The sequence below is a fragment of the Castor canadensis genome, chromosome 6 (assembly GCF_047511655.1).
Source record: "Castor canadensis chromosome 6, mCasCan1.hap1v2, whole genome shotgun sequence".
In the NCBI taxonomy this organism is placed as follows: Eukaryota; Metazoa; Chordata; class Mammalia; order Rodentia; family Castoridae; genus Castor; species Castor canadensis.
In genome coordinates, this window is record NC_133391.1 from 77,541,060 (window position 1) to 77,563,744 (window position 22,685).

Below are 22,685 nucleotides of genomic sequence, written 5' to 3' on the forward strand. Positions count from 1 at the left end.
TGTAACTTTATTGCAATACAATTGGTTTCCTTTACAATCCTATATATTTTATTTTATGTACTTTAAAACTTATTGTAAGACAGAGTCCATATGCTTTACCTGACTGCCAAAAGGGAACACAGAACAAAAAAGGTTCAGAACTCCTACATCTGACCAGGACCTCTCAGCACCCTCTCCTCAAGCCCCTGTGCCTTCTTTTGTTCCCCTTCTCTTGCTGGGTTAGTCCGAAGCCTCCAACAAGAAGCAGCCTAAGGCAGGATGAAACACAAGGGTTTGATTAGGGGAAATGCCTATGAGAGAGGAAGGGGCCTTTGGGCTAGGAGGGAGAGAGGGAAGGAAGGTTGGGAAGAAGCATGTAAGACCACCAGGCAGTTGAGGGAAAGTTCCTGATCTCTGCTGAGCTCTACCATTGGCTGGGAGCAGCATTGTGGAAACTGACCTTAGAGCAGGAATTCATGAGTTTCAGAGTGAAGCAGCTGGGGCCTTGATTATTTCACTGCTTATTGCTGGAGGTCTGTGAGGGGCATTCTCTCTACCACTGTTGCCCATCCGAGAAAAGGACATGGTGCTCCTCCTTACGCACCTGTTCTGTGGTCCTCTCCAGAGCTATCGATGGCTTGGAGAGCTGGTCTTTTTCTAGCTGTAGAGCAAGTTACTTAATGTTCTCAGTCTCCTTATCTGTAAAATAGAGGTGATAAAAGTCCCTATCTTATAGAGGTATTTCAATGATTAATTGAAGTTTGCAAAGCAATGTTTGCACAGGGCCTGGGACATGGACAGCTCTCAATAATTGGTAGCTATTATTGTGGCCATTTTAAGTATTAATTATTATTATCATTCTCTTTCTCAAAGGGAAGGCCCTGGGGAAGGGCTGTAGGATGACAGCCCTTCACTGGGCTGGGGCAGCTGGGAGAGGTGGGACCCACTTCCCCACACTCCCCTGGTCTTCCTCTGAGGCAGGGGTCTTTCCTTAGCCACTGATAGTTCCTGTGTCTGCTGACTCACAGCCAACTTCCTCTCATGCAAACAGGAAAACACACAGTGAGCCAGTGCACCCCCACACCACCCCACACATCTAAACACTGGTGCTCTGAGGGGGAAGTGCCTCAGGCCCTTGGGGACAGGCTCCAGGACTTGGGATCCTGCAAATGGGGGAGGGGAGAGGAGCTGTTTTTTCCTCAGCATCACCCACCTCATTCCACCCCCAGCCCCCAGCATTTTCAGGTGGGAACATCAAGAGAAGAGGCTTCTCTCAAGAATGAAAAAGTCACTTGTTTGGTCACTGTGCTTGCAGAGCCTTATCCCCAGAAAGGCAACCCCAGACTTTGGTTTGGAAGTGAAGTGTTGCTTTGCTGATCTCCATTCCTCGGAAGAAACCCTAGGGCAAGGAAAGATGGGACTCCTCTGCTGGCCCTCTGCACCTGTTTGCCCAGGCCACATCGCTGGGCTCCAGAGAGGCTCCTTAACTTCGAAGGCATTGTCCATCCATGTTCCGTCCAGCATTTACACCCAGTTGGGTGCCAGGATCCAGTCGCCCTGCGGGGCAGGTGAGCGTTCCCTAGAGGATTGACAGCTGGACCCCCCTGACCACTTTGGCAGGGCTGGAGAGGATGCAAAGGCGTCCTCCGCAGCGCAGCGCTCTTTCTCTGTTTCTACCTCAGTCCCTATCTCTGGTCTGTCCCCTACCTCTTTGTCCCCTCTCCCTGAGGCTGTCTCGGCCCCCAACTGTGTTCTGATCCCATTCTCACTCTGCGAGAGGGCAGAGCAGGACAGACCCCAGATAAGTGTGGCGGTTGGATAAGGGGCCCAAACCACCTGAAGGCCGGTGCTTGCACAAGGAGCGGCCGGGGCCCCTCAGAGGGAACCGACTGGATGGGGCGGGGCCGGCCGTCGGGGGAGGGCTGCGGGGAGGCGGGGTTGGCGCGGCCTGACCGGAGCCTCGGACAGCGCGGCGGGCACCGGGGAGCGGACGGCGGCCGCCGTGAGGTGAGGACCCCCGCGCTCCCCGGGCCCCCCGCTTCCCGGGAGCCACCCCATCGCCTCCTCTAGGGACTTCGAGGGCTCCCAGGGCCCCTCCGTGCCCGCCATCTCCCCCTCCCCTTCTCCTCCCAGTCCCCGCCGCGACCCGCCCCTCCCTCTTGTTGCCCGGCCTCTGCCCCCTCCCTCCTTGCCCCCTCCCTCGCCGCAGCCTGAGCTGCCCCAAGCCGCCCCGCCCGTCCCAGCCACCCCTGTCCCGCCAGCACCTCCTGCCTCCCAGACCCGTGCCCTCGAGCTGGGCCTGAGTCACCGGGAAACCGGGCCCTGACTCAGGGCGGGAGGCTGAGAGGGTTGGGTCCCAGCCAGAGGGAGGCAGAGAGAAGCCAGAACTAATGCTGTGACCCAGTAGGGGAGCAACAGGGAGAGAGCACTGCAGTCAGAACTTATGGGAGTCAGAATCAGAGATAGGTTCAGGGAATATGAGCAGGGTTAGTTAGGATCAAACTGACCCAATGGTTCAGAGGCTCAGATGCCTGAGCTCCAGGGTGTATATGGGGAGGGACAAAAGAAGGCTTGCAGAATGGGGTGTGTGTGTGTGTGTGTGTGTGTGTGTGTGTGTGTGTGTCACTTGACACTGCTAGGTCTTTACAGGGTGTGTACTGACACATGGGTGGAAAATGGAGAACGCCTTGGACTATCCTGGCCTCTGGTCCCTCATCTTCCTGACTGGGTTCTCCACCCATCCCTGTTCCCTAAGTGGCCTCTCTCTAGGCCAGGACCCCACACATTGGAACTGTTTAGGGCCCTCTGGGCAGCCTGACTAAGGCAGGCAGGATGTGGGGGTGGCCAGGCTAGAGGGACAGGAAGGAAGTCTGAGGAGAGACAATAGGTGGAAGGGGAGGAGGAACTGGGAAGGACCAGGATTAGGATGTGCAGTCTAAAACCTCAGATCTGGAAGCCAGTGGGAGTGGGGTCTGCTCCTCCTTTCCCTGACCTAGACTGTCACCCGACGTGTCTTATGCAACAGCTGGAGCTGGCCACATCAATGGCCCCCACCACCCCACCTTCCCACCCCATTTTGCCCAGCAGGGTTCAAGCATCTTGTCTGCAGCTACTCAGTTGAGTGTGCCATATGGAAGGGCAGAGCGTTGACCCCAACGGGGTGAGGGCAGACATGGGGCCCAATCCTAGCACTACTCGCTGTGAGCCTGGAACAAGCCCCTTCTCCCTGGGCTTCAATTTTCTCAACTGCACACGAAGGGGCTCTCATGTAAGGAGAGAGCCATTTATAAAGATCTGGGATGTCTCTCTGCCTCTAGAGGGCAGGCCTTTGGGCATTTTTCTTTAGAGGAAGGCCAGAGGCTGGTATCCTCTGTTCAGGCCTCAGACTTTGGGGCAGGGAGGGGGAATCTCAGCCTGAGCCCTCCCTTCACCCTGCCCCTCCCCCCAGCAATGGCCTGAGCCCCCATGGCTGCCCCTCAGGACCTGGACATCGCTGTGTGGCTGGCTGCGGTGCATCTGGAGCAGTATGCAGACACGTTCCGGCGGCATGGCCTGGCTACGGCGGGTTCAGCCCAGTGCCTGGGCCACGAGGAGCTGAGGCAGCTGGGCATCAACGCCACTGGGCACCGGAAACGCATCCTGCGCCTGCTACAGGCCGGCACTGCAGAGGACCCCCTGGATTCTAAATCGGATAGTACCATGGAGCCATCCCCCAGCCCAGCCTCCCAAGCCCAGCCTTCCAAGCCGGTGCCCAAGCCCAGGACAGTGTTTAGTGGGCTCAGTGGCCCTACCAGCACTCAGAGACCTGGGCTGAGCCCAACCTTCTGGAGGCCAGAAGAGTCCAGCCCAAGGTCCCCTCCTCTCCCCACCTCCTCCTCTGAGCAGACTTCAGCCCTGAATACCATGGAGATGATGCCCAATGCCATCTACTTTGGCCTTGACTTAAGAGGAGGGGCCCAGGTGGCTCAGGACATGTAAGTAGAGTTGGCAATCTAGGGATCTAATAATGGGGAAGGAGAAGTAGGACATGAAGGGAGTTTGCCCTCCTTTCTCCCTTAATAACCCATAGATGCTTTTTCTAAGGGCTCCAGAGAGCGCCCAGACAATTGCCCCCACTCCTGCCCTCAGGCCCACCACAGGCACAGGTAGGTAGGCTATCCTGGGCTCAGGGGAGAGGGACTGTGTCCATCAGGGCTTTAGACTCTCCCACCTGATCCTCTCTTCCTCTCTCTACCCATATTGTCAATTTGCCAGTGCATATCATGGATCCCGGTTGCCTGTACTACGGTGTCCAGCCTTCTGGGGTCCCAGGTGGCCCTGATAGAAGAGAAGGCAGAGGTGTCTGTCAGGACAGGGCTGAACCCAGGTGAGTACACAGTCAGTTAGTAATGGGAGGACACCTGCAATCCCAGCTACTCAGGAGGGTGAGGTAGGAGTATTATGGTCTGAGGCCCTCCCAGGCAAAAGTGTGAGACCTTATTTGAAAAGCAAACTGAAAGCAAAAGGACTGGGGGCTTAAGTGGTAGAATGCTTGAGGACCTAATTTCAAACCCTAGTATCGCCAGGAAAAAAAATTATACACACACACACACACACACAAAACTTTTCCTTTCATTCAGCAAATACTTATCAAGCAACTGTTAACATGCCAGATGTAGACACTTGGGATAGATCAGTATACACAGAAATGCCTGCTCTTGTGGGGAGATGAAATGATCAGTTAATAAACACAATGCTTTATATAGTATATTAAATGGTGTAGGTGTCATGGGAAAATAGAGAAGGGTCAATGTGAGGGAACTGCAGTTTTTCAGTAAGAATTATTGGAACATTAAGAAGACGATATTTGAACAAAAAACTTGAAGGAGCTGAAGGAGTTAGCCATGACATTTCTGGGGAAAGAGAGAGTGGTCAGAATGGAGGCTGCCAGGAGGGCCTGTGCTTACGGGGAAGCAGAGGCAGTGAGGAGGCTGGCAGCATAGCTGGAGCAGGTAGGGTGGGCTGAGCCAAGGTGATGTCAGAAAGATAAAGGGGCTTTGTTGGTGGGATCTTGTAAGGACAGTCATGTTTACTCTCAGTGAAATGGGAAGCCATTGGAAAGATTTTGACTTACTTTCCAAAGGATCTCTCTGGTCGCTGTGTTGGGAATGGGGGCAAAAGCAAGTTTGGAGGTTTTTACAGTAATCTAGGTGAGAGATCTAAGTGCAGTGATGGAAGTGGAGGTGATGACAAGTGGCTACATTTTGGGGGCAAGCTGTCTAATTAAGTTGGGGTGTGAGAGGAAAACACCAGTCAAGGATAACTTCAAGGGCTTCGGTGTGAGCTTGTGCTGTCCTGTGTGGTAACCGCTAGCCATATGTGACTACTGAGTATATGAAACATGGCAAGTCTGTGTTGAGATGTGCTGTAAGTATAGAATACCTACCAGATTTGGAAGGTTTAGTACAAAAAATACTGGATGAATATAACAGATACAGAAATAAATTATCTTAGTAACTTTTATATTGATTACATACTATACTCTTAATGTTTTAGATATACAGGGTTAAATAAAACATATTATTAAAATTGTTATATTTGGGCTGGAGGCATGGCTCAAGTGGTAGAGCACCTGCCTAGCCAGTGGGAAGCCCTAGTTCAAATTCCAATACAGTCAAAACAAAACAAAACAAACAAACGAAAATTAATTATACCTGTTTCTTTTGATTTGTTTAATGTTGCTATTAGAAAATTTAAAATATTGTATGGAGTCCACATTGATTTCTGTTGGACAGCACTGTTCTTAGCAACTGAAATTTCATGGAGTTGCCATGATCTGAGACAAGAAAGACTGTGCATAACATAAGTGGGAGGAGGGGGTAAATCAGGAGCTCTGTTTTGGACATGTTGAATTTGAGATGTTTATTTTACATTCAAGAAGAGATGATGAATAGATCATTGGCTACACAAGTCTAGAGTTTGGGTGAGAGGTCTGAACTGGAGATTTCATTTGGACATTGCAACATTAGTTGGGTGTACATAGCTGTGAGGGAGGGAGTGTAACCAGAGAAGAAAACCAAGATCAGAGACCCAGTGCCCTCCCATATCAACAGATTAGAGGTAGAGGCGGGTCAGCAAAACAGACTGAAAAGAAATGGCTGGTGAAGGAGAAAGAAAATCAGGAGAATGTGATGTCAGAAGAGCCAAGGAAAGAAAATTTGTGAGGAGGGGGAAGAGGTCGATATCTCAGATGCTGCCGAGTGGTCTGCTGCTGACCAAACTGGGACTGAAAAATAACGTCTGGAATTGGCAACATGGAGGTCATTGTTGACCAAGGGCAGCCTTGGAGCAGAGGGAATGAAAACCTGATCAGTGGCTTTAAGAAAGAATGGAAGGAGAGGAGTTAGAAATGATAGACAGTGCTGTTGAGTTTTTCTACAAAGAAGAACAGCTGGAATGACTTAGAAGTGGAGTCAAGCAGAGTTTGGTTTTTTTTTTTAAATAGGATGGAATGATATATATGTGTGTAAGTGAGAAAGAGGGCCAATTAGCTATGTAGAGAGAGAAAGGGGAGAAAGTCTGGAGCAATGTCTTTGTGTAGATGAGAGGAGTAGGATCGAGTGCACAGAGGAAGGTCTGGCTTTATACAGGGGTGTTTATTTGTCATAAGATGGAGGCAGAGTATGTGTGTGAAAGTGGGTAGATGTGGCACTGGGAGTCTGTGGGGTTCTTGGCTGATTGCTTCAATTTCTCAGTGAAATAGGAAATAGGATAGATTAGTGGTTCTCAATCTTAGCTCTCCTATGGCCTGGGGAACTTTTAAAACTATGGATGCCTGGGCTTCACTCCCAGATTCAAGTTGAAGTTATAAAGCCCATGTACTGATATTTTTTTAAGTTTCCCAAGCGATTTTGTGCTGTTGAGGTTAAGAACCACAGGAGTAACAGAGGAAAGCCTCTGTGAGAACATAGTATAAGCAAAGACCCTGGTCTGGAGGCCCACACCAGGGAAGCACAGAAGGCAGGGAGTTCTAGGCAGAGGGAACATGTGTGAAGGCTCTGAAGACAGAAGAGAATGTAGGTGGATGAGGTGATACAAGATGGGTCAAGGAGTAGCTGTGGGTCTCACTGTGCAAGTCTTTGCAGTCCATGCTAAGGGATCTGAGTTTACCCTAAGCGCAGATAGGATGTTTCTGAAGGGCCCATGCAGGGGAGTGAAATGATCTCATTTTGCATTTTTAAAGAGTTCTAGTGGCTGTGGGAAAATGGATTGTGGGAGAGAAGGCAAGAAAGAAAGCAGGCAACCAGTTAGGTAATTTGCAAACTGATGGAAGCTTGGTGCAGGGAGAGAAGGTCAAGAACTTTTTACCGCACCCCCCCCCCCCAAATAATACTAATGGCAGAGGAAAGGGACTGAAATTTTCCAATTCCAAGTATGCTTAGAGAAGAAGAAGGTCCATGATAATCTTTTGGGATCCCAATCTCCCTACCCTGTTTGAAAAGCAGATCTGGTACCCATCAGGCATTCTACAAAGTGCTGTGGGTCGGGGTGGAGAAATTACAGAGAGTATTGGGTCCTGACGTATATGCCTCTCTGTTCTGGCCCCTACAAGGCTCAGCAGGCAGGATCTGGAGGCACGGGAGGATGCTGGCTATGCCAGTCTTGAGCTACCTGGGGACTCCACTCTTTCGCTACCCACCCTGGACACAGAAGAGACCAGTGATGATCTCATTTCACCTTATGCCAGCTTCTCCTCCACGGCAGACCGCCCCACGCCTTTGCTCAGTGGCTGGCTAGACAAGCTCTCGCCTCAGGGGTGTGGCTGCTGGGAAGGGAAGGGAGAAGGAAGGATACAGGGAGGTGGAGGGGGACGGGTCCCAGGTGTTCCCATACCCTGTGATCCCCTACCCCGTGCAGTCCCATTCACTCACTGATCTTGGTCCCTTCCTTCTTCAGAAACTATGTCTTCCAGAGACGCTTTGTGCAGTTCAATGGGAGGAGTCTGATGTACTTTGGCAATGACAAGGTGGGGGACTGGAGCTACTACGTGGAAATTAGGGAGAAGGAGGCGGGCTGAAAGAGGCTCCAGATTAGAGGACGGGAAGCCCATGGTGTGGGGGTGACCACAACCTGCCTGATGTCAGCATTTAAGGTAGCTGGCTTAACAGCTATAACCATTGCTTATGGATCCAGTGCTGATCTCACAAAAGCTGGTGCCAGGCCTTAAAGTCAGTGCATATGGCTCAGTTCTTGTCCCTATGGGTCATTGGGCTCCCTCTTCAGGACCCCTTCCCCAAGGGCGTGATACCTCTGACAGCCATTGAGATGACTCGCAGCAGCAAGGACAACAAGTTCCAAGTCATTACCGGCCAGAGGGTGTTCGTGTTCCGTACAGAGAGTGAGGGTGAGGGACGGGACTCACTGGGTCTGGGTGGGAGGGAGAGGCTGCCTGAACACATGGCCCACTGACCTGCTTCCCTATCCTCTTCCAGCTCAGCGGGACATGTGGTGCTCCACACTACAATCCTGCCTGAAGGAGCAGCGCCTTCTGGGCCACCCCCGCGCCCCACCCCCACCCCGACCCCTCCGCACTGGCATGCTGGAACTGCGTGGGCACAAGGCCAAAGTATTTGCTGCCTTGAGCCCTGGAGAGCTGGCGCTATACAAGAGTGAGCAGGTAAGAAGAGCTGGGATGAGGCTGATGAACCTGGCATAGATCATTCTGGCACCTAACAATGCCTACCCCCGATGCCACCAGGCTTTCTCTCTTGGCATTGGGATCTGCTTCATTGAATTACAAGGCTGCAGTGTCCGGGAGATCAAGAGTCGAAGCTTTGACCTGCTCACACCCCATCGCTGCTTCAGGTGGGGCCTGAACTGGTGGGAGGCAAGGCTGAGGGTCCTTTGGGAGGAGGTACAAGGGAGCAGAGAACCAGAGCCTTCCTTAAAAGGATGCCAGTAGATATGCACTGATGGGAGCCCAGGGAGCAAGGTCGAGATGTGGCCTGTGGTAGCTCCTTCAGGAATGGCCATTGGGATGGGATGTGGAGGAAGGTTCATGCCCACGGACTGGCTGTCTTCCCCCTCAGTTTCACAGCCGAGTCTGGGGGTGCTCGGCAGAGCTGGGCAGCTGCTCTGCAGGAAGCAGTAACCGAGACCCTGTCTGACTACGAGGTGGTTGAGAAGATCTGGTCAAATCGGGCAAACCGGCATTGTGCAGACTGTGGAGCTTCCCGCCCAGACTGGGCTGCTGTCAACCTGGGGGTGGTCATCTGCAAACAGTGTGCAGGTGAGGATAGGGGCCTCAAACCCAAATGAGGAGAGGAAGGGAGACTGGGGCAGGAAGGCTCAGGATATCCATACTGCTTGCTTTTCACACTCTAACAGGTCAGCACCGGGCCCTGGGCTCCGGGATCTCCAAAGTGCAGAGCCTGAAGCTGGATACAAGTGTATGGAGCAATGAGATAGTGCAGGTAAGGGGTCTGAAGAGGGAGAAAGGGGGTGAAGTGGAAGGGGGAGCATTCAAAAAAAGCCCCAGCTTGGGGACAGGATTGGGATGTCTGGGGACCACTGAGTGCTGGTCACTTGCCCTTGCTCCTTGTCATCCCGCAGTTGTTCATTGTCCTGGGAAATGATCGTGCCAACCGCTTCTGGGCAGGGGCACTGCCCCCAGGTGAGGGGCTGCATCCTGATTCAAACCCTGGGCCTCGGGGAGAGTTCATCTCTCGAAAGTATCGGTTAGGTCTCTTTCGGAAGCCCCACCCTCAGCATCCAGATCACAACCAGCTTCTCCAGGTAGGAGAGATAGGTTGGAGCACATGGGAGACAGCCTCTGAGGTGGAATGCCTGACTAAGGGGGGTGTGTGTGTGTGTACTGCTTTTTTGATGATGGAGGACTTTGCCCAAGGCTTTGAAGTTGGACTTGGGACTGACAGAGGCCCTTTCACCACTGCAGGCTCTGTGTGCAGCTGTGGCAGGACCCAACCTCCTGAAGAACATGACCCAGCTCCTCTGTGTTGAGGCCTCTGAGGTTGAGGAGCCCTGGTCCCCCTCAGCTCTTGATGGCAGTCTTCCTGGCCTTCTATCCTCAGGTCATCTACCCCCCAAATGCCTCCTTTCTTCCTTTCTAGGAATTTTCAACCTGAACCTGTGATTTAGTCTTTCCATGAGACCCCAATTACCCCATCACTTGATTGATCACAGTGGCCCAGTTTGGACAGCTTCCTAGCCCCTCAGACCATCCAGGGACTATTTCCTGAGGGCATGAGGTGATTGATGAGGCCTGAGGTCACGACCTGAGGTGGGTTGGGATGTGCCAGGTGCTTGTGCTAGTCCCTCCTGACAGGGTCAACCTCTAGGTGAGTTCTCGTCTCTCTGAGGTCAGTCTGATTGCTCAAAGGAGTGGTCACCTTCAGAAGGGCCAAGTCACTTACTGGATGGCCCAGGCCCTGAAGTCCCCACCTAGACCTACTGCCTGGTTGTCTGGCTAGTAAGGAGAGGCAGTAGAAGCCTCCCTGTCTCCTCATCTCTTGCCACACTCTTCCAGTCTGGTAGGAGGGATCGAGCCCCATTGCGTTCTACTTGGCCATGCGACTAGTACAGTTGGATCCCATGGTCTTCCTCCATTGACTCCTTTCCCAACAGTGGTCAGTCCCATTGTACTGGCCTGACCTGATCCCTTCTTCTCTTTGCAGACCCCTCCCCTGGTGTCTACAATGAAGTGGTAGTGCCTGCTACTTACAGCAGTTTCCTATACTGTGGTCCCATCTGCAACAAGGCTGGACTCCTACCCCCTCGCAGGGGCCGGGATGGTGAGGTGGAGCCAAGGGATGGAAGGAGATGGGCAAAATGTGTGGGATAGGCATGAACGGACCACAGAGGAATAGGAAGGACAGGGCTGGGATGGGAAAGTGGGACCAGATCTTGGAGTGAGCTGGAGTTCTGGGGGTGAGAGAAGGACCATTCCAGGTGGCAGCACTGGGTGACAAGAGCCTTTGCTCTGAAGTCAGAATGTCTGTGTCAAATCCCCAGCTCTGCTACTACTTCTTACCTATGTGATTAGGCATGCTGCTCAAACTCTGAGCCCCAGTTTCCGCATATACAAAACAGGACTGAATAAAACACCTACTTCGTAGGGTTATTGTGAAGATTATGTGGATCATCCATAGGCAGAAAGCTTGGCATAGAATAAATATCTGAGAAATGGGAACTATGACAGTGGGGGCAGGGTCTGCTGCCACCTTGACACCTCAACCATCTCTCTCGCACTTAGCTCCTCCCCGCCTGTGGTGTGTGCTAGGAGCAGCTCTGGAAATGTTTGCATCGGAAAGCAGCTCTGAACCTCTTAGCCTCATCCAACCCCAGGATGTTGTATGTCTGGGTGTGAGCCCTCCACCTGCTGACCCAGGTGACCTCGACAGGTAATAGCGTTTGTGCTCTTCCATTCCCCACCTGACTGGCCCCCATTCTCCTCCCTGACCTAACCTTCTCTACAGGCTCCCCTTTTCTTTTGAGCTCATCCTCACTGGGGGGAGGATCCAGCATTTTGGTACTGATGGAGTGGACAGCCTGGAAGCCTGGACTAGTGCCGTGGGCAAGGTGAGATAGCTAATACCCCTCCTCAGCAGCTTGTGATGTCCTGTCCTCACCTGCCCTTCCCTCATCCTGTTCTCTCATATTCCTATACACACTCTTACCACGTCTAACAAACAGCTAAAGTTGACCACATAACCTGTGCCAGGCTCTGTGTTTTAAGCACTACCCATTCAATATCTCTTTTAATTTTCACAGTAATCATCAGAGGTAAGGATTATCAATATTTTATGAATAAGCAAACTAAGTCTTAGAGATGACTAAGTTACTTAGTCAAGGTCACAGAGCACTGGACTAAATATCTTTAAAATTATGCCCCAACTTCAGTCTTCCCACAGAGCAGCTACCCCTCATTCCCCCTGCTCTCTGGTTCTCCAGCAACCAAAACTACTTTCATATGTCCCATATTCTCCATTCCTAGACAAGCCAATCTCTCCATCCTGGACCCCATTGCCGGAATTAAAAGTTCAGGCCCTGGAGTCATCTTGAGATTTGAGTCCTACAAACTTCCAACCTTGGGAGCTTTTCCATGTCTGCAGAGTAGTTGCAAAAGACTTATCCCGAGGGATGAGGATTAAGTGACATGTGAGGCCCACACACAGCAAACCCTCCTTATGTGGGTGTTGAAATAATAATGGTGGTGATGATGATGGTGGTGACGACAATGTCTCCCATCCTAAAACAGCTTTTCCCTAAGCTCTGCTCCACCTTCAACTTTTCACCCCAGCGCCCTCCTTCCCCTCCTGACAACTTCAGAAAGTCTGCAGCCTGTAGTTCCTCCTTAACCCTTTGCAGCTGCCTTCCTCTGCCCATACTCATCCAAGCTGCTATCCTGCAGGACACCAGTGATTTCTCATGTCCAAGGCCAAGGGCCATCTCTGCAATAGCTGACACTCTGTAGGAAATTCTCGGCTTCTCTGGCTTCTGACCCCACTCCCCCAACTTTCCTGTAACTCCTCAGACTAACAAATTGTCTCTTTTCTGGGCTCTGCTCTCCTACCTAGGTCTAAGTCTCCTCTTATATTATCTACACTTTGCAAAAGTTCCACCCATCTTTTAAGACAGTACTACACCATGTGTGTTCTGAAGACTGTCACACCATATTGGTCTCTGGACTATTTGTTCTGGTTCATGGTAGGATAAGCACAGAACTCGAAAGGAAGCATTTTGAATCTATTATAGCAATTTAGCAGAGTAATTTTATGTGTTAAATCTAATTATACAAGTTAAGGGCTTATATGTCTTTGTTTTTTCATCTTAATTTTCTGGCAATTCATTTTTATTATTTTTAACAAAGTTATTGCTTAGTGACAGATTGGAACTTAAAAAAAAGAAAGACAGAAAGAAAGAAAGAAAAGGAAAAACCCCTGGTCCTCTACCCCAGGTAGTCTGAGAAACACTGCTTTGAGGTGGTTCTCAAACACCCTTTCCTCTCTGAAGCCTCTTCCCAGGCTCTGGGGGGGCGGGATTGCCAGGGCCTCCTGACTCTTCAGAAGCATGTTGGGTCTCATTCTTTCTCACCCCACATCCCAGTTAGGACCCAAGTTTGCCACACAGGTTGGAGTGAATTGAACTGAATTTCTTTCCTGTCCTTTACCTATCTGCTCACTCTTTTCCCTCTACCATCCCTTGTCTCTTCCCTCACTCCCTCTCCCTGGCCTTCCCTCTGCCTCCACAGTGGTTCTCCCCGCTCAGCTGTCACCAGCTGCTGGGCCCTGGGCTGCTACGACTGGGCCGCCTGTGGTTGCGGTCCCCCTCCCATACAGCCCTGGCCTCTGGCCTCTGGCTGTCAGGGTTCGGCCTCCTTCGTGGTGACCACCTCTTCCTGTGTCCAGCACCAGGCCCTGGGCCCCCAGCCCCCGAGGACATGGTGCATTTACGGCGGCTACAGGAGATCAGTGAGCAAGGGGTGGGATAGGGCTGAGGGTTGGCCATAGGGGTGGGCGAGAGTGGACCTTTTATTTTATTTATTTATTCATTTTTGGCAGTACTGGGGTTTGAACTCAGGGCCTCACAGTTGCTAAGTAGGCACTTTACCACTTGAGCCACTCCACCAGTCCAAGAGTGGACCTTTTAAATATGGGGATTTCTATGGGAAAGAGCAGAATGTAGTAGCTTTAGGCACAAGCTACTATAGATTTAGACACTACCTTCCTCACTACCTAGCCGTGTACCCTCGGACAAGTTACTTAACCTTTCCATGCCTTAGTTTCCTCATCTTTAAAATGGGCATAATAATAATAATAATACGTCCCTCAGAGGGTTACAGTGAAGTTTAAATAAGGTAATACATGTAACTGTAGAACATGTATTGGTTCTTCATGTTATTGTAGAACCTTGCAGGAGGCATCTTGTAAGTACACAAAAATGTTGTATATATGTTATTGTACTATTCTTTGTTGGTTGTGGACTGTGGTGGGGACAGGATGTCCTCTTAAAAGAGGAATGTGGTAGGATAATGTTTTCAAACTTTGGAGACAAGAGACCCAAGTTTGAGCTCAGCATTGCTTTTTTTTATAGCAAGTAATGCGGGACAAGTCACTTAACCTCTTGATAAATGTATATAACTCATAGGACTTAATGAAGCATTGTTTGTAAGGCTCCTAACCTGGTACCAACATATCTTAAGCACTTAATGTTCAATGATTCTTCTTCTAGGTGTGGTCTCTGCAGCTGACACCCCAGACAAAAAGGAGCATTTGGTTCTTGTAGAGACAGGAAGGTAAGTGTTGTTCCTACCTTTAACCCCAGCCTCCTTTCTGGAGGCCAGCCCACTTTCTCCTCCCTGGCCTGCTGAACCACAGCCTGCTTCCTCAAAGTTGCTTCCCCACTTCAAGGATGATCTGGGTTGGGTACTGCTGCCCCCTGCTGGTGGTCCTGGGAAGTCAGGTCCCTGTGCTGAACTGTGGAGCTGACTCTGACTTGGGCCTCTTGGCCCTCAGGACCCTGTATCTGCAGGGAGAGGGACGGCTAGACTTCTCAGCATGGAATGCAGCCATTGGGGGTGCCGCTGGCGGGGGTGGCACAGGGCTGCAGGAGCAGCAGATGAGCCGGGGTGACATCCCCATCATCGTGGATGCCTGCATCAGTTTTGTCACCCAGCATGGTGAGTGGGCACTGGTTGATACTGAGCCAGTGGGGGTGGGATGGGATGAAGAACCTGCGACACGGCCAAGGTTGGGGAGTGAACCATCTCCAACCAGATATTGTAGCCCGACACCAACCTCCATAGGACCTGACAAGCTGCATTTTTGAGTCTTAGTTCTTTCATTTGTAAAATGGGACCAGCAGTCCTCATTTTTCAGGGCAGTTTTGACAACAAGCAGGGCCTGGCCAGTAGTACGTGTTCAGAGGTAGCTGACATTGGGCGTGGGCATGGAGGGTGAGGGCCACACTGGAAATGTGACTAAGGATGCAGAACCATGATGAACAGAGGGGAGCAGCTATGAGGCAGCAAAATCCCTGAAGGTCTGAGCAGATCAGTCTGTGTAGGAGAGATTTTCCAGGCAGAGAGGGTCAGCTATGCAAATGGCCTCCTAAATTCTTTATGAGTGTTTGGCCTCTATTTTATTCTCTAGTCCAAGTAAGGACGAAATAGAATCTAGCTCCTCTCTGAAGAGGCTGGACTTTTGAGAAGAAAACCAAGGGTGGGTTCAATCCTCAGGACCAGAAAAAAAAAAAAAAGGCACCCTTCAAAGAGTTGTATTTACTAGCCATGGACAATGATTAGTCAGTGACTAATGACATTCTCCACACCTTGGCAGTAGCCTAATTCAGTGATTTCCCCCACTCATGAGGCCCCTATCCTCTTCTCAGCCTCCCTTGTGTTCACAGGAGGAATGCAGTCTGAGGCCCAGTGAGAAGCCCTGGAGAAAAAGTGTGGGTGGTCAGAACCTCTCCTCCAAGGTCCTTGCATCACCACCACATTCATGCAACAGATATTCATTGAGTTGCTATCATATGCCAGACACTGGGGATGCAACAGTGAACAGGGAAGGCTCTACAAAGCTCCTAGACTAGTGGGAGAGATGAGTATTAAGAAAACAAATATAATCAGTTCTTATTATTTACAGAAGTTATGTTCTATAAAGCCACTGTAAACACTTAATTAGTAATACTTAGTCATTGCCCCAACAAAGATAACAGGTTTAGGTTCCTCTGAACTTCTGGTTACAACATTTTCATCAACCATTCAATGCAAAATCTTGGTTTATGTGTTTTTCAGTTTAAAGATACCTTATTTAATACACGGTTGAATCACTAATACTGAACTCAAGGCCAAGAGCAGCATAACTTATATCTGAATTAAGTTGATCTAAGACATCAATGTTCTCTGTAAGGTGCCTCAAAGCATCCTCACACTTTGAACCACTAGGCAACATTTCAGAACTGTACTTGGGGGTCATTTTATAGTGAGGTCATTAACAAATAGCACAAACATCTGAAAAATGTGACTCTGAATATACTGTGAAAAGAACATTTGTGACTGGGGATGTAGGTCAGTGGTAGAACACTTAGCATGTGCAAAGTCCTGAGTTCAATCCCAGCACTACCAAAAAAAGACATTTGTTTACAGTCTGAGACCTTAGTCAGAAACAAGTACATGGAAGAGGGAGTTTTCCTCTACTCTGCATACATTCACAAGCACAAAAGTATAGTCATTTCTCTGTATCCATGTGTTCTATGTGTATGTACTCAACCAATTGAAGATAGAAAATATTTGAAAAAAAATTCATCTGTACTAATTGTACATGTATTGTACTAAACATGTAGACTTGTTGTCTTGTCACTATTCCATAATGGGACAACAATCATTTACATAGCATTTACATCATATTAGGTATTATAAGTAATGAAGAGATGATTTAAAGTATATAAATTGATGTGTAGGTTATATGCAAATATTACATCATTTTATTTAAAAGACTTGAGCATCGATGGACTTCAGTACTTTGCAAGGCCTGCTAGAACCAACCCCCATGGATACTGAGGGATGCTTTACTGATTTTAGAATCACAAGTGAATTTTGGTGAGCAGGTGAATGCTCAAATATATGATCTATAATGTGACTTCAGAAAGTTTTACTTAAAAAATAAAAGTAATGCGACATACAGAGTGGTGGGGATACTATGTGTGACAGCAGTCAGAAAAGAACTTTGCAGCAAGGAGCTGAGAATGAAGACCATGGTGGCCCAGATTTCTTCCTTTTTTGACCTCCCACCCTCAGCAATCACATACCATGGAGGGAGTCACAGAGGGGCTTCTGGGTGGGTAGTGATCCATCTTTGTGCAATGGTGAACAGAGACCATTGGCTGTTTCCAGGGCTCAGGCTGGAAGGTGTATATCGGAAAGGGGGTGCTCGGGCCCGTAGTCTACGACTCCTGGCTGAGTTCCGGCGGGATGCCCGGTCAGTGAAGCTCCGACCTGGAGAGCACTTTGTGGAAGATGTTACTGACACACTCAAACGCTTCTTTCGAGAGCTCGATGACCCTGTGACCTCTGCTCGGTTGCTGCCTCGCTGGAGGGAGGCTGCCGGTACTACCAGGATCCCTAAGAACCAAGGCCCAAGTGGGATCTCCCTGTTTTCCACCAGAATCCATGAGGCTCTCTTGTGGGATTGGGCAGCCTTCCTTGTCAACATCTCCCATCCTGGGCAAATCATGCAGAGACTTGGCTCAAGGGGAAGTAGGCAGGCAGAGACACATCCATCCTGACTTGTTTCTTTAAAAATCCCTCCCTCCACTCCAGCCTCTATTTTCCTTAACTGGATCTTCCCCAACCCTTCTCCATTCTGTCCCCAGAGCTTCCCCAGAAGAATCAGCGCCTGGAGAAATACAAAGAAGTGATTGGCTGCCTGCCTAGGGTCAACCGACGCACTCTGGCCACCCTCATTGGGCATCTCTATCGGTCAGTATGACCAGGCCCTCTGCAGGCTCCCTCCCTCCCTGACTTCATCATCTAGGTCTGACACCACAATTTCATTGATTTGTTGATTCATTCCACAAACAGCTGTTAAGTGAAGGTGTTGTAGAATAGAGGTTCAGTGGATGAAATTTGGGTTCCCAAAATCACATTAGGTAATTTAAGTAAGCTAGAGATGATTTAAAGTGTGCAAGTTGATATGTTAAGGTTAAGTTTTAATCTGGCTCCATCTGTCTAGTTGTGTGACTTTTGGTAAGTTATTTGTTATTTCTTGAGCCTTGGTTTCCCCATTCCTAAGAGGAAGATGATGTAATGAATAGTATTCACCTCAGGTTATGTGAGAGTTAAATGAGATAATCCATGTGAAATTCTTAGTGAAGCACGTGGTATGTAGAATGCCTCCAGAAATGGTTAGCGATCAATATTATGTTGTTTTAGTCTATGTCAGGTAAGGGGTTATAAGAAATAACAAAGCTGAATAAGATGCAGACCTATCTTTCCTGGTCTGTTGGGGAGAGAGGCCTTTGAGTCATTCTGGGCCTTCTGTAATGTTGATTACAACATTACAATGTTACAAAGGTTGGTGAACCATAGGCCTATTGCCAAATCCAGCTCATTGCCTGTTTTGCAAATAAAGTTTTATATATAAGGTATAAAGCCACATCCACTCATTTGTATATTTTGTATGGCTCTTTTTGTACTATAACAGAATAGCTGAGGAGACATAACGGAGACTATATGGCCTGACAGGCTGAAGTATTTACTCTTTGCCCTTCATATAAAAAGTGTGCCGACACCTGCTCTCTTTATGATCATCCATGCTTTAATTATCTTTCTTCTAGACTGTGAACTCCCTGAGGCCAGTATTATGTCTTACTGCTATATCCCTAGTGCCTAGACTAGGGCCTGCCATACAGTAAAGGTGCTGAACCAAAGAATGCATTGGTGAAGGGGTGAGCACAAACTTCACTCTTCATGACCCTGGTATCCTTTCTGCAGGGTACAGAAGTGTGCAGCTCTAAACCAGATGTGTACTCGGAACCTGGCCCTGCTGTTTGCACCCAGTGTGTTCCAGACAGATGGGCGGGGGGAGCATGAGGTGCGGGTGCTGCAGGAGCTCATTGACGGCTACATCTCAGTCTTTGATGTAAGGCTTTTCCAACTCCTGATCTACAGCCCCTCTTCCTACCCCTGCAGAACACAGACAATCTGATTGCACACCTCAGGAAGCCCTTGCCCAGCCCTCTGATGCCCCTCTGTATCAAGATCCTCCTCCTAGAGCTCTGGAGGTCCTCTTTCTGCCATAAACTTACTTCAAGAATCCTTTCCCTCTTGATTCTTCACTTTTCAGGTCCCCAGTCCTTTTATCCAGATCTCCTTTGGCCTTGAGGTTTGCTCTACTTCCCTTCTTTCCCAGTAGCTTCCCACTTTTGGCTCTTTCACAGATTGATTCTGACCAGGTAGCTCAGATTGACTTGGAGGTCAGCCTTATCACCACCTGGAAGGATGTGCAGGTAACATGCCCTGACCTTAGACTCCTGAGTGGGGCAGGAAGGGACACCAAGATTGGAAGCTGACTTTCTGCCTGTCACTCTGTATTCTGACCCTTGGGTCTTTGGGGGACAGGAACCCCAGGGAGGGAAGTGCTTTGGGTGGTAGATTTGCTTAGGGTTTGCTCCATTTATTCCACCATGAGGATTCTTGAAAATAGTGGCAGCAGTACCTCAAAGTGGTCCGAGGAAGAGTAAGTAAAGTCAGACAAAGCAGTGAGAATAATAAATACAATAGCAAATATTAGCTGAGGACTTCCAATACCCCAAGCACCTCTAATCTTTTTGTAGCATCATACAACTATGTGAAGTAGGTAGTTCTATCTTTTTCAAATAAAAAATTGAGGCTCGGTGAGTCACTTTATTCAAGGTCACGCTGTAGTGAGTGGCAGAGTTAGAGCCCAGGCAGACTGACTCCAAATCTGTTCTTTCAAACACTGAGTGGCATTGCCTTGGGTAGCACTATATGCAGCTAAAGATGTGGCCGCTCTTCCTGGCGCTCTCCAGGTGATGTTGGGGTGAGGGTTGAGAGGAAACCTTTGTGGAGGGAGACCAGTATGAGGCAACATGAGGAATCCTCTGAGTTTGGTGTTGTTGTAGTACTCTCTTGTGTCCTCCTGGTCTGTGTCGTGCTGATCTCATGTCCTCCTTTACCCTTCCCCTCAGCTGTCCCAGGCTGGAGACCTCATCATGGAGGTTTATATAGAGCAGCAGCTCCCAGACAACTGTGTCACCCTAAAGGTCAGTACTGAAGGGACTAGAGGGAAGGTGAAAAGATGGTAGGGGCAGAGGCAGTGGCTTGATGAGTATGGGTTTTCTGCTCCCAGGTGTCCCCAACACTGACTGCTGAGGAGCTGACTAACCAGGTACTGGAGATGCGAGGGACAGCAGCAGGAATGGATTTGTGGTTGACGTTTGAGATTCTTGAGCATGGAGAGCTTGGTGAGTATGATCACTTGTTTATGTGTGCTTGTGTGTGCATGTGCACGTGTGTTTGTGTGTTTGTGTGGTATTGTGGTCAACATCAATGACATGTGTTACCAAATACAATGGACATCCTACTCATCTATGTGAGACTCCTCCCCCCCCTTTTTTTTTTTTGGTACTGGGGTTTGAACTCAGGATCTACACCTTGAGCCACTCCACCAGCCCTTTTTTGTGATGGGTTTTTTCAAAACGGGTCTTGTGAACTATTTGCCCTGGCTGGCTTCAAACTGTGATACTCCTGATCTCTTGCCTCCTGAGTAGCTAGGATTACAGGTGTGAGCCACTGGCGCCTGGCCTGTGAAAAGACTTTCAACATTAACCCACTCCTTCCTTCTCAGTACTCTTCTCTCTTGGCTCTAGTGAATGCCATAAGCTCTTGTTTTCCCTTCCATCTCAAAGGAGGCTTCTCTGCACCTTTGGCCAGATTCACGTATTCAAAGAATCCACAGTTAAATCCTGGGCTCTTTCTTCTTCATCTTCATCTTCACACCCAATCCATCAACTAGCTCTGTGGATTCCATTCAAATCTATCACTTCTCTCCATCTCTGCTGTTACCATCACTTTACACCTCCCAATATTAACCACTAAAACGTACGGATGGCTCCAGAATGGGAACAGCTAGACCGTGTTCCATTCTTGAGTCCCTACAATCCACTTTCTGCACAACAGCCAAATGAACATTTCAAGCATAAATCATATCATGCCATTCCCATGGTTAAGACCTTCCTATGATTTCCATTGAAATTAAAATTCAAAGTCCTTATCATGGCTTGCAAGATCCTGAATGTGTGGCTGCTGCTTCTTTCTCAGACCTCATTTCACATCACTCATACTCTTACCTGTCCTCTTTACTGCAGTAACACTGGCTTTTGTTGTTGCTGCTGTTTTGTTTTCTGGTGCTGAGGTCTGAACCTGGACTGGCCACACTATCTTGTTTTTCCAAAGACATCTTTCCCTACTCAGGCCTCTTACATTTTGTCCCATAAGATCTTATATGATCTTGGTATGGCTTGCTCCTCCTAATCCTTCAGATCACTGAGACTCATCTTCAAATGTAACTTCTGATAGGCCTTGCCTAACTCCCCTGTCTCAGTTGCTGCCCCGTTTCTCTCTCCTTCTCACCATCTGTTCTGTATCTGTTTTTATCTTTCTCTCAACTTATTGTTTCTTTCAAAGCAATTATTGGTCTCTATTTTGTTTTCCTATCTATTGTCAACTCCTCCAATAGGCTGTAGCTTTGGAAAGGCAGGTCATGCTCACCTTTGGATCCCAGGGTCAGGATGGAACCTAGCATAGAGTTAGTGTTAAAATAAATGTGGCTGAATAGTTGAATGAACAAATGAATGAGTGATTGGTGGGAGATGAGATGGAGGCTACAGGGTTTAGTCACATATTCTGATTGATACCTGTCTCCACTTTTCCCCTTCAGAGAGGCCACTGCACCCCAAGGAGAAGGTCCTAGAGCAGGCCCTGCAATGGTGCCAGCTTCCAGAGCCCTGCTCAGCCTCTTTGCTCCTGAGAAAAGTCCCTCTGACTCAAGCAAGCTGCCTCTTCACAGGTGAGCCTCTTTCCTTAGCCCAGTATTTCCCGTGCCTCTCCTGGGAGCCTTGGCCCAGCTTTACCCATCTGTGGCCAGGAGTCAGGCGTGAGAGCCCACGGGTGGGGCTATTGCGGTGTCGTGAGGAGCCACCCCGCTTGCTGGGAAGCCGCTTCCAGGAGAGGTTCTTTCTGCTACGTGCCCGTTGTTTGCTACTGCTCAAGGAGAAGAAGGTGAGGCCCTGGGGCCAGAGGGGTGGGATTCTGAGTGGCCATGCAGTAGGAGCAGTGACGGTACCATGTCTCCTGACTCCACAAGTCAATACCCTCATCCATCTCATTGCTTCCCTTACCTTGACCTCTCTGACTCTGTGATCACATACTCCAATGCTTCCATGACTTCTTGACCTTACTAACTATGACCTCTCTCTTCTCAATCTCACTGACTGTTTATGTTCTCAGAGCTCTAAACCAGAACGTGAGTGGCCTCTGGAAGGTGCTAAAGTCTACCTGGGAATTCGCAAGAAGTTAAAGCCTCCAACACCGTGAGTTTTTTCCCCCAGCTTTTATCTATGGCCTTCCTGCCATCACCCATCTGGCTTTTAGAGTCACCCCACCACTTCTCTTTTGCCTTCTAGGTGGGGCTTCACTTTGATACTGGAGAAGATGCATCTGTGAGTACCTCCAGCCTGTTTTTTTCCTCTGGCCCAGTCATGCATGCTGTCCCTTTTCCTCTTTCTTTTCCTTTCCATTCCTCCACAGGGCTCTGACCCCTTCACTCCCCTAAATCCATTTTGATCACCCACAGCTGCTTGGCCTGCACTGATGAGGATGAGATGTGGGATTGGACCACCAGCATCCTTAAAGCCCAGGTAAGGAGAAGAAAAAGGCTAAGGGATGGTTCACTGGTTTTCCAGGAACCCAGCTATACCCTTTAGTGCCTGCCAAGCCCACTGTGCCAACTCCTTACCCTCTTACCAGCACGATGACCAGCAGCCAGTGGTTTTGCGACGCCATTCCTCATCTGACCTCGCGCGTCAGAAGTTTGGCACTATGCCCTTACTGCCCATCCGTGGGGATAACAGTGGAGCCACCCTCCTCTCTGCCAATCAGACCCTGGTGAGAGACCCCCCGACCC

At 49.3% G+C, this 22,685-nt stretch overlaps 1 protein-coding gene and 1 long non-coding RNA gene across 9 annotated transcripts in view; one reads left to right on the forward strand and one right to left on the reverse strand.

The window, feature by feature from the left end:
* On the reverse strand, nt 1-1,561 carry LOC141424141 (uncharacterized). The gene is made up of 3 exons (XR_012449041.1): nt 1,422-1,561; nt 584-678; nt 1-248 (listed from the first exon to the last, which is right to left on the reverse strand). It is a non-coding gene; the product is annotated as an uncharacterized lncRNA (long non-coding RNA).
* Arap3 (ArfGAP with RhoGAP domain, ankyrin repeat and PH domain 3) overlaps nt 1,080-22,685 on the forward strand; it is a 23,351-nt gene continuing 1,745 nt past the window's right edge. For 2 of the 8 annotated variants that reach the window (XM_020156042.2, XM_074076780.1), the window contains exons 1-31: nt 1,081-1,547; nt 3,460-3,953; nt 4,063-4,124; nt 4,234-4,345; nt 7,571-7,774; nt 7,915-7,984; nt 8,242-8,362; nt 8,451-8,635; nt 8,717-8,823; nt 9,048-9,247; nt 9,346-9,431; nt 9,571-9,753; nt 9,914-10,049; nt 10,653-10,769; nt 11,231-11,378; nt 11,454-11,556; nt 13,229-13,448; nt 14,209-14,272; nt 14,493-14,656; nt 16,874-17,086; nt 17,353-17,458; nt 18,473-18,620; nt 18,919-18,987; nt 19,690-19,764; nt 19,851-19,965; nt 21,441-21,569; nt 21,648-21,781; nt 22,010-22,092; nt 22,186-22,221; nt 22,356-22,419; nt 22,529-22,666. In XM_020156042.2, the coding sequence (XP_020011631.2) occupies nt 1,488-1,547; nt 3,460-3,953; nt 4,063-4,124; nt 4,234-4,345; nt 7,571-7,774; nt 7,915-7,984; nt 8,242-8,362; nt 8,451-8,635; nt 8,717-8,823; nt 9,048-9,247; nt 9,346-9,431; nt 9,571-9,753; nt 9,914-10,049; nt 10,653-10,769; nt 11,231-11,378; nt 11,454-11,556; nt 13,229-13,448; nt 14,209-14,272; nt 14,493-14,656; nt 16,874-17,086; nt 17,353-17,458; nt 18,473-18,620; nt 18,919-18,987; nt 19,690-19,764; nt 19,851-19,965; nt 21,441-21,569; nt 21,648-21,781; nt 22,010-22,092; nt 22,186-22,221; nt 22,356-22,419; nt 22,529-22,666 (4,146 nt within the window). In that variant the 5' untranslated portion in view covers nt 1,081-1,487. Of the gene's footprint in view, nt 1,548-1,916; nt 1,987-2,211; nt 3,954-4,062; nt 4,125-4,233; nt 4,346-7,570; nt 7,775-7,914; nt 7,985-8,241; nt 8,363-8,450; nt 8,636-8,716; nt 8,824-9,047; nt 9,248-9,345; nt 9,432-9,570; nt 9,754-9,913; nt 10,050-10,652; nt 10,770-11,230; nt 11,379-11,453; nt 11,557-13,228; nt 13,449-14,208; nt 14,273-14,492; nt 14,657-16,873; nt 17,087-17,352; nt 17,459-18,472; nt 18,621-18,918; nt 18,988-19,689; nt 19,765-19,850; nt 19,966-21,440; nt 21,570-21,647; nt 21,782-22,009; nt 22,093-22,185; nt 22,222-22,355; nt 22,420-22,528; nt 22,667-22,685 lie in introns of those variants that run through there. The other 6 variants (XM_020156046.2, XM_020156045.2, XM_020156048.2 and 3 more) reach the window with 6 other exon arrangements.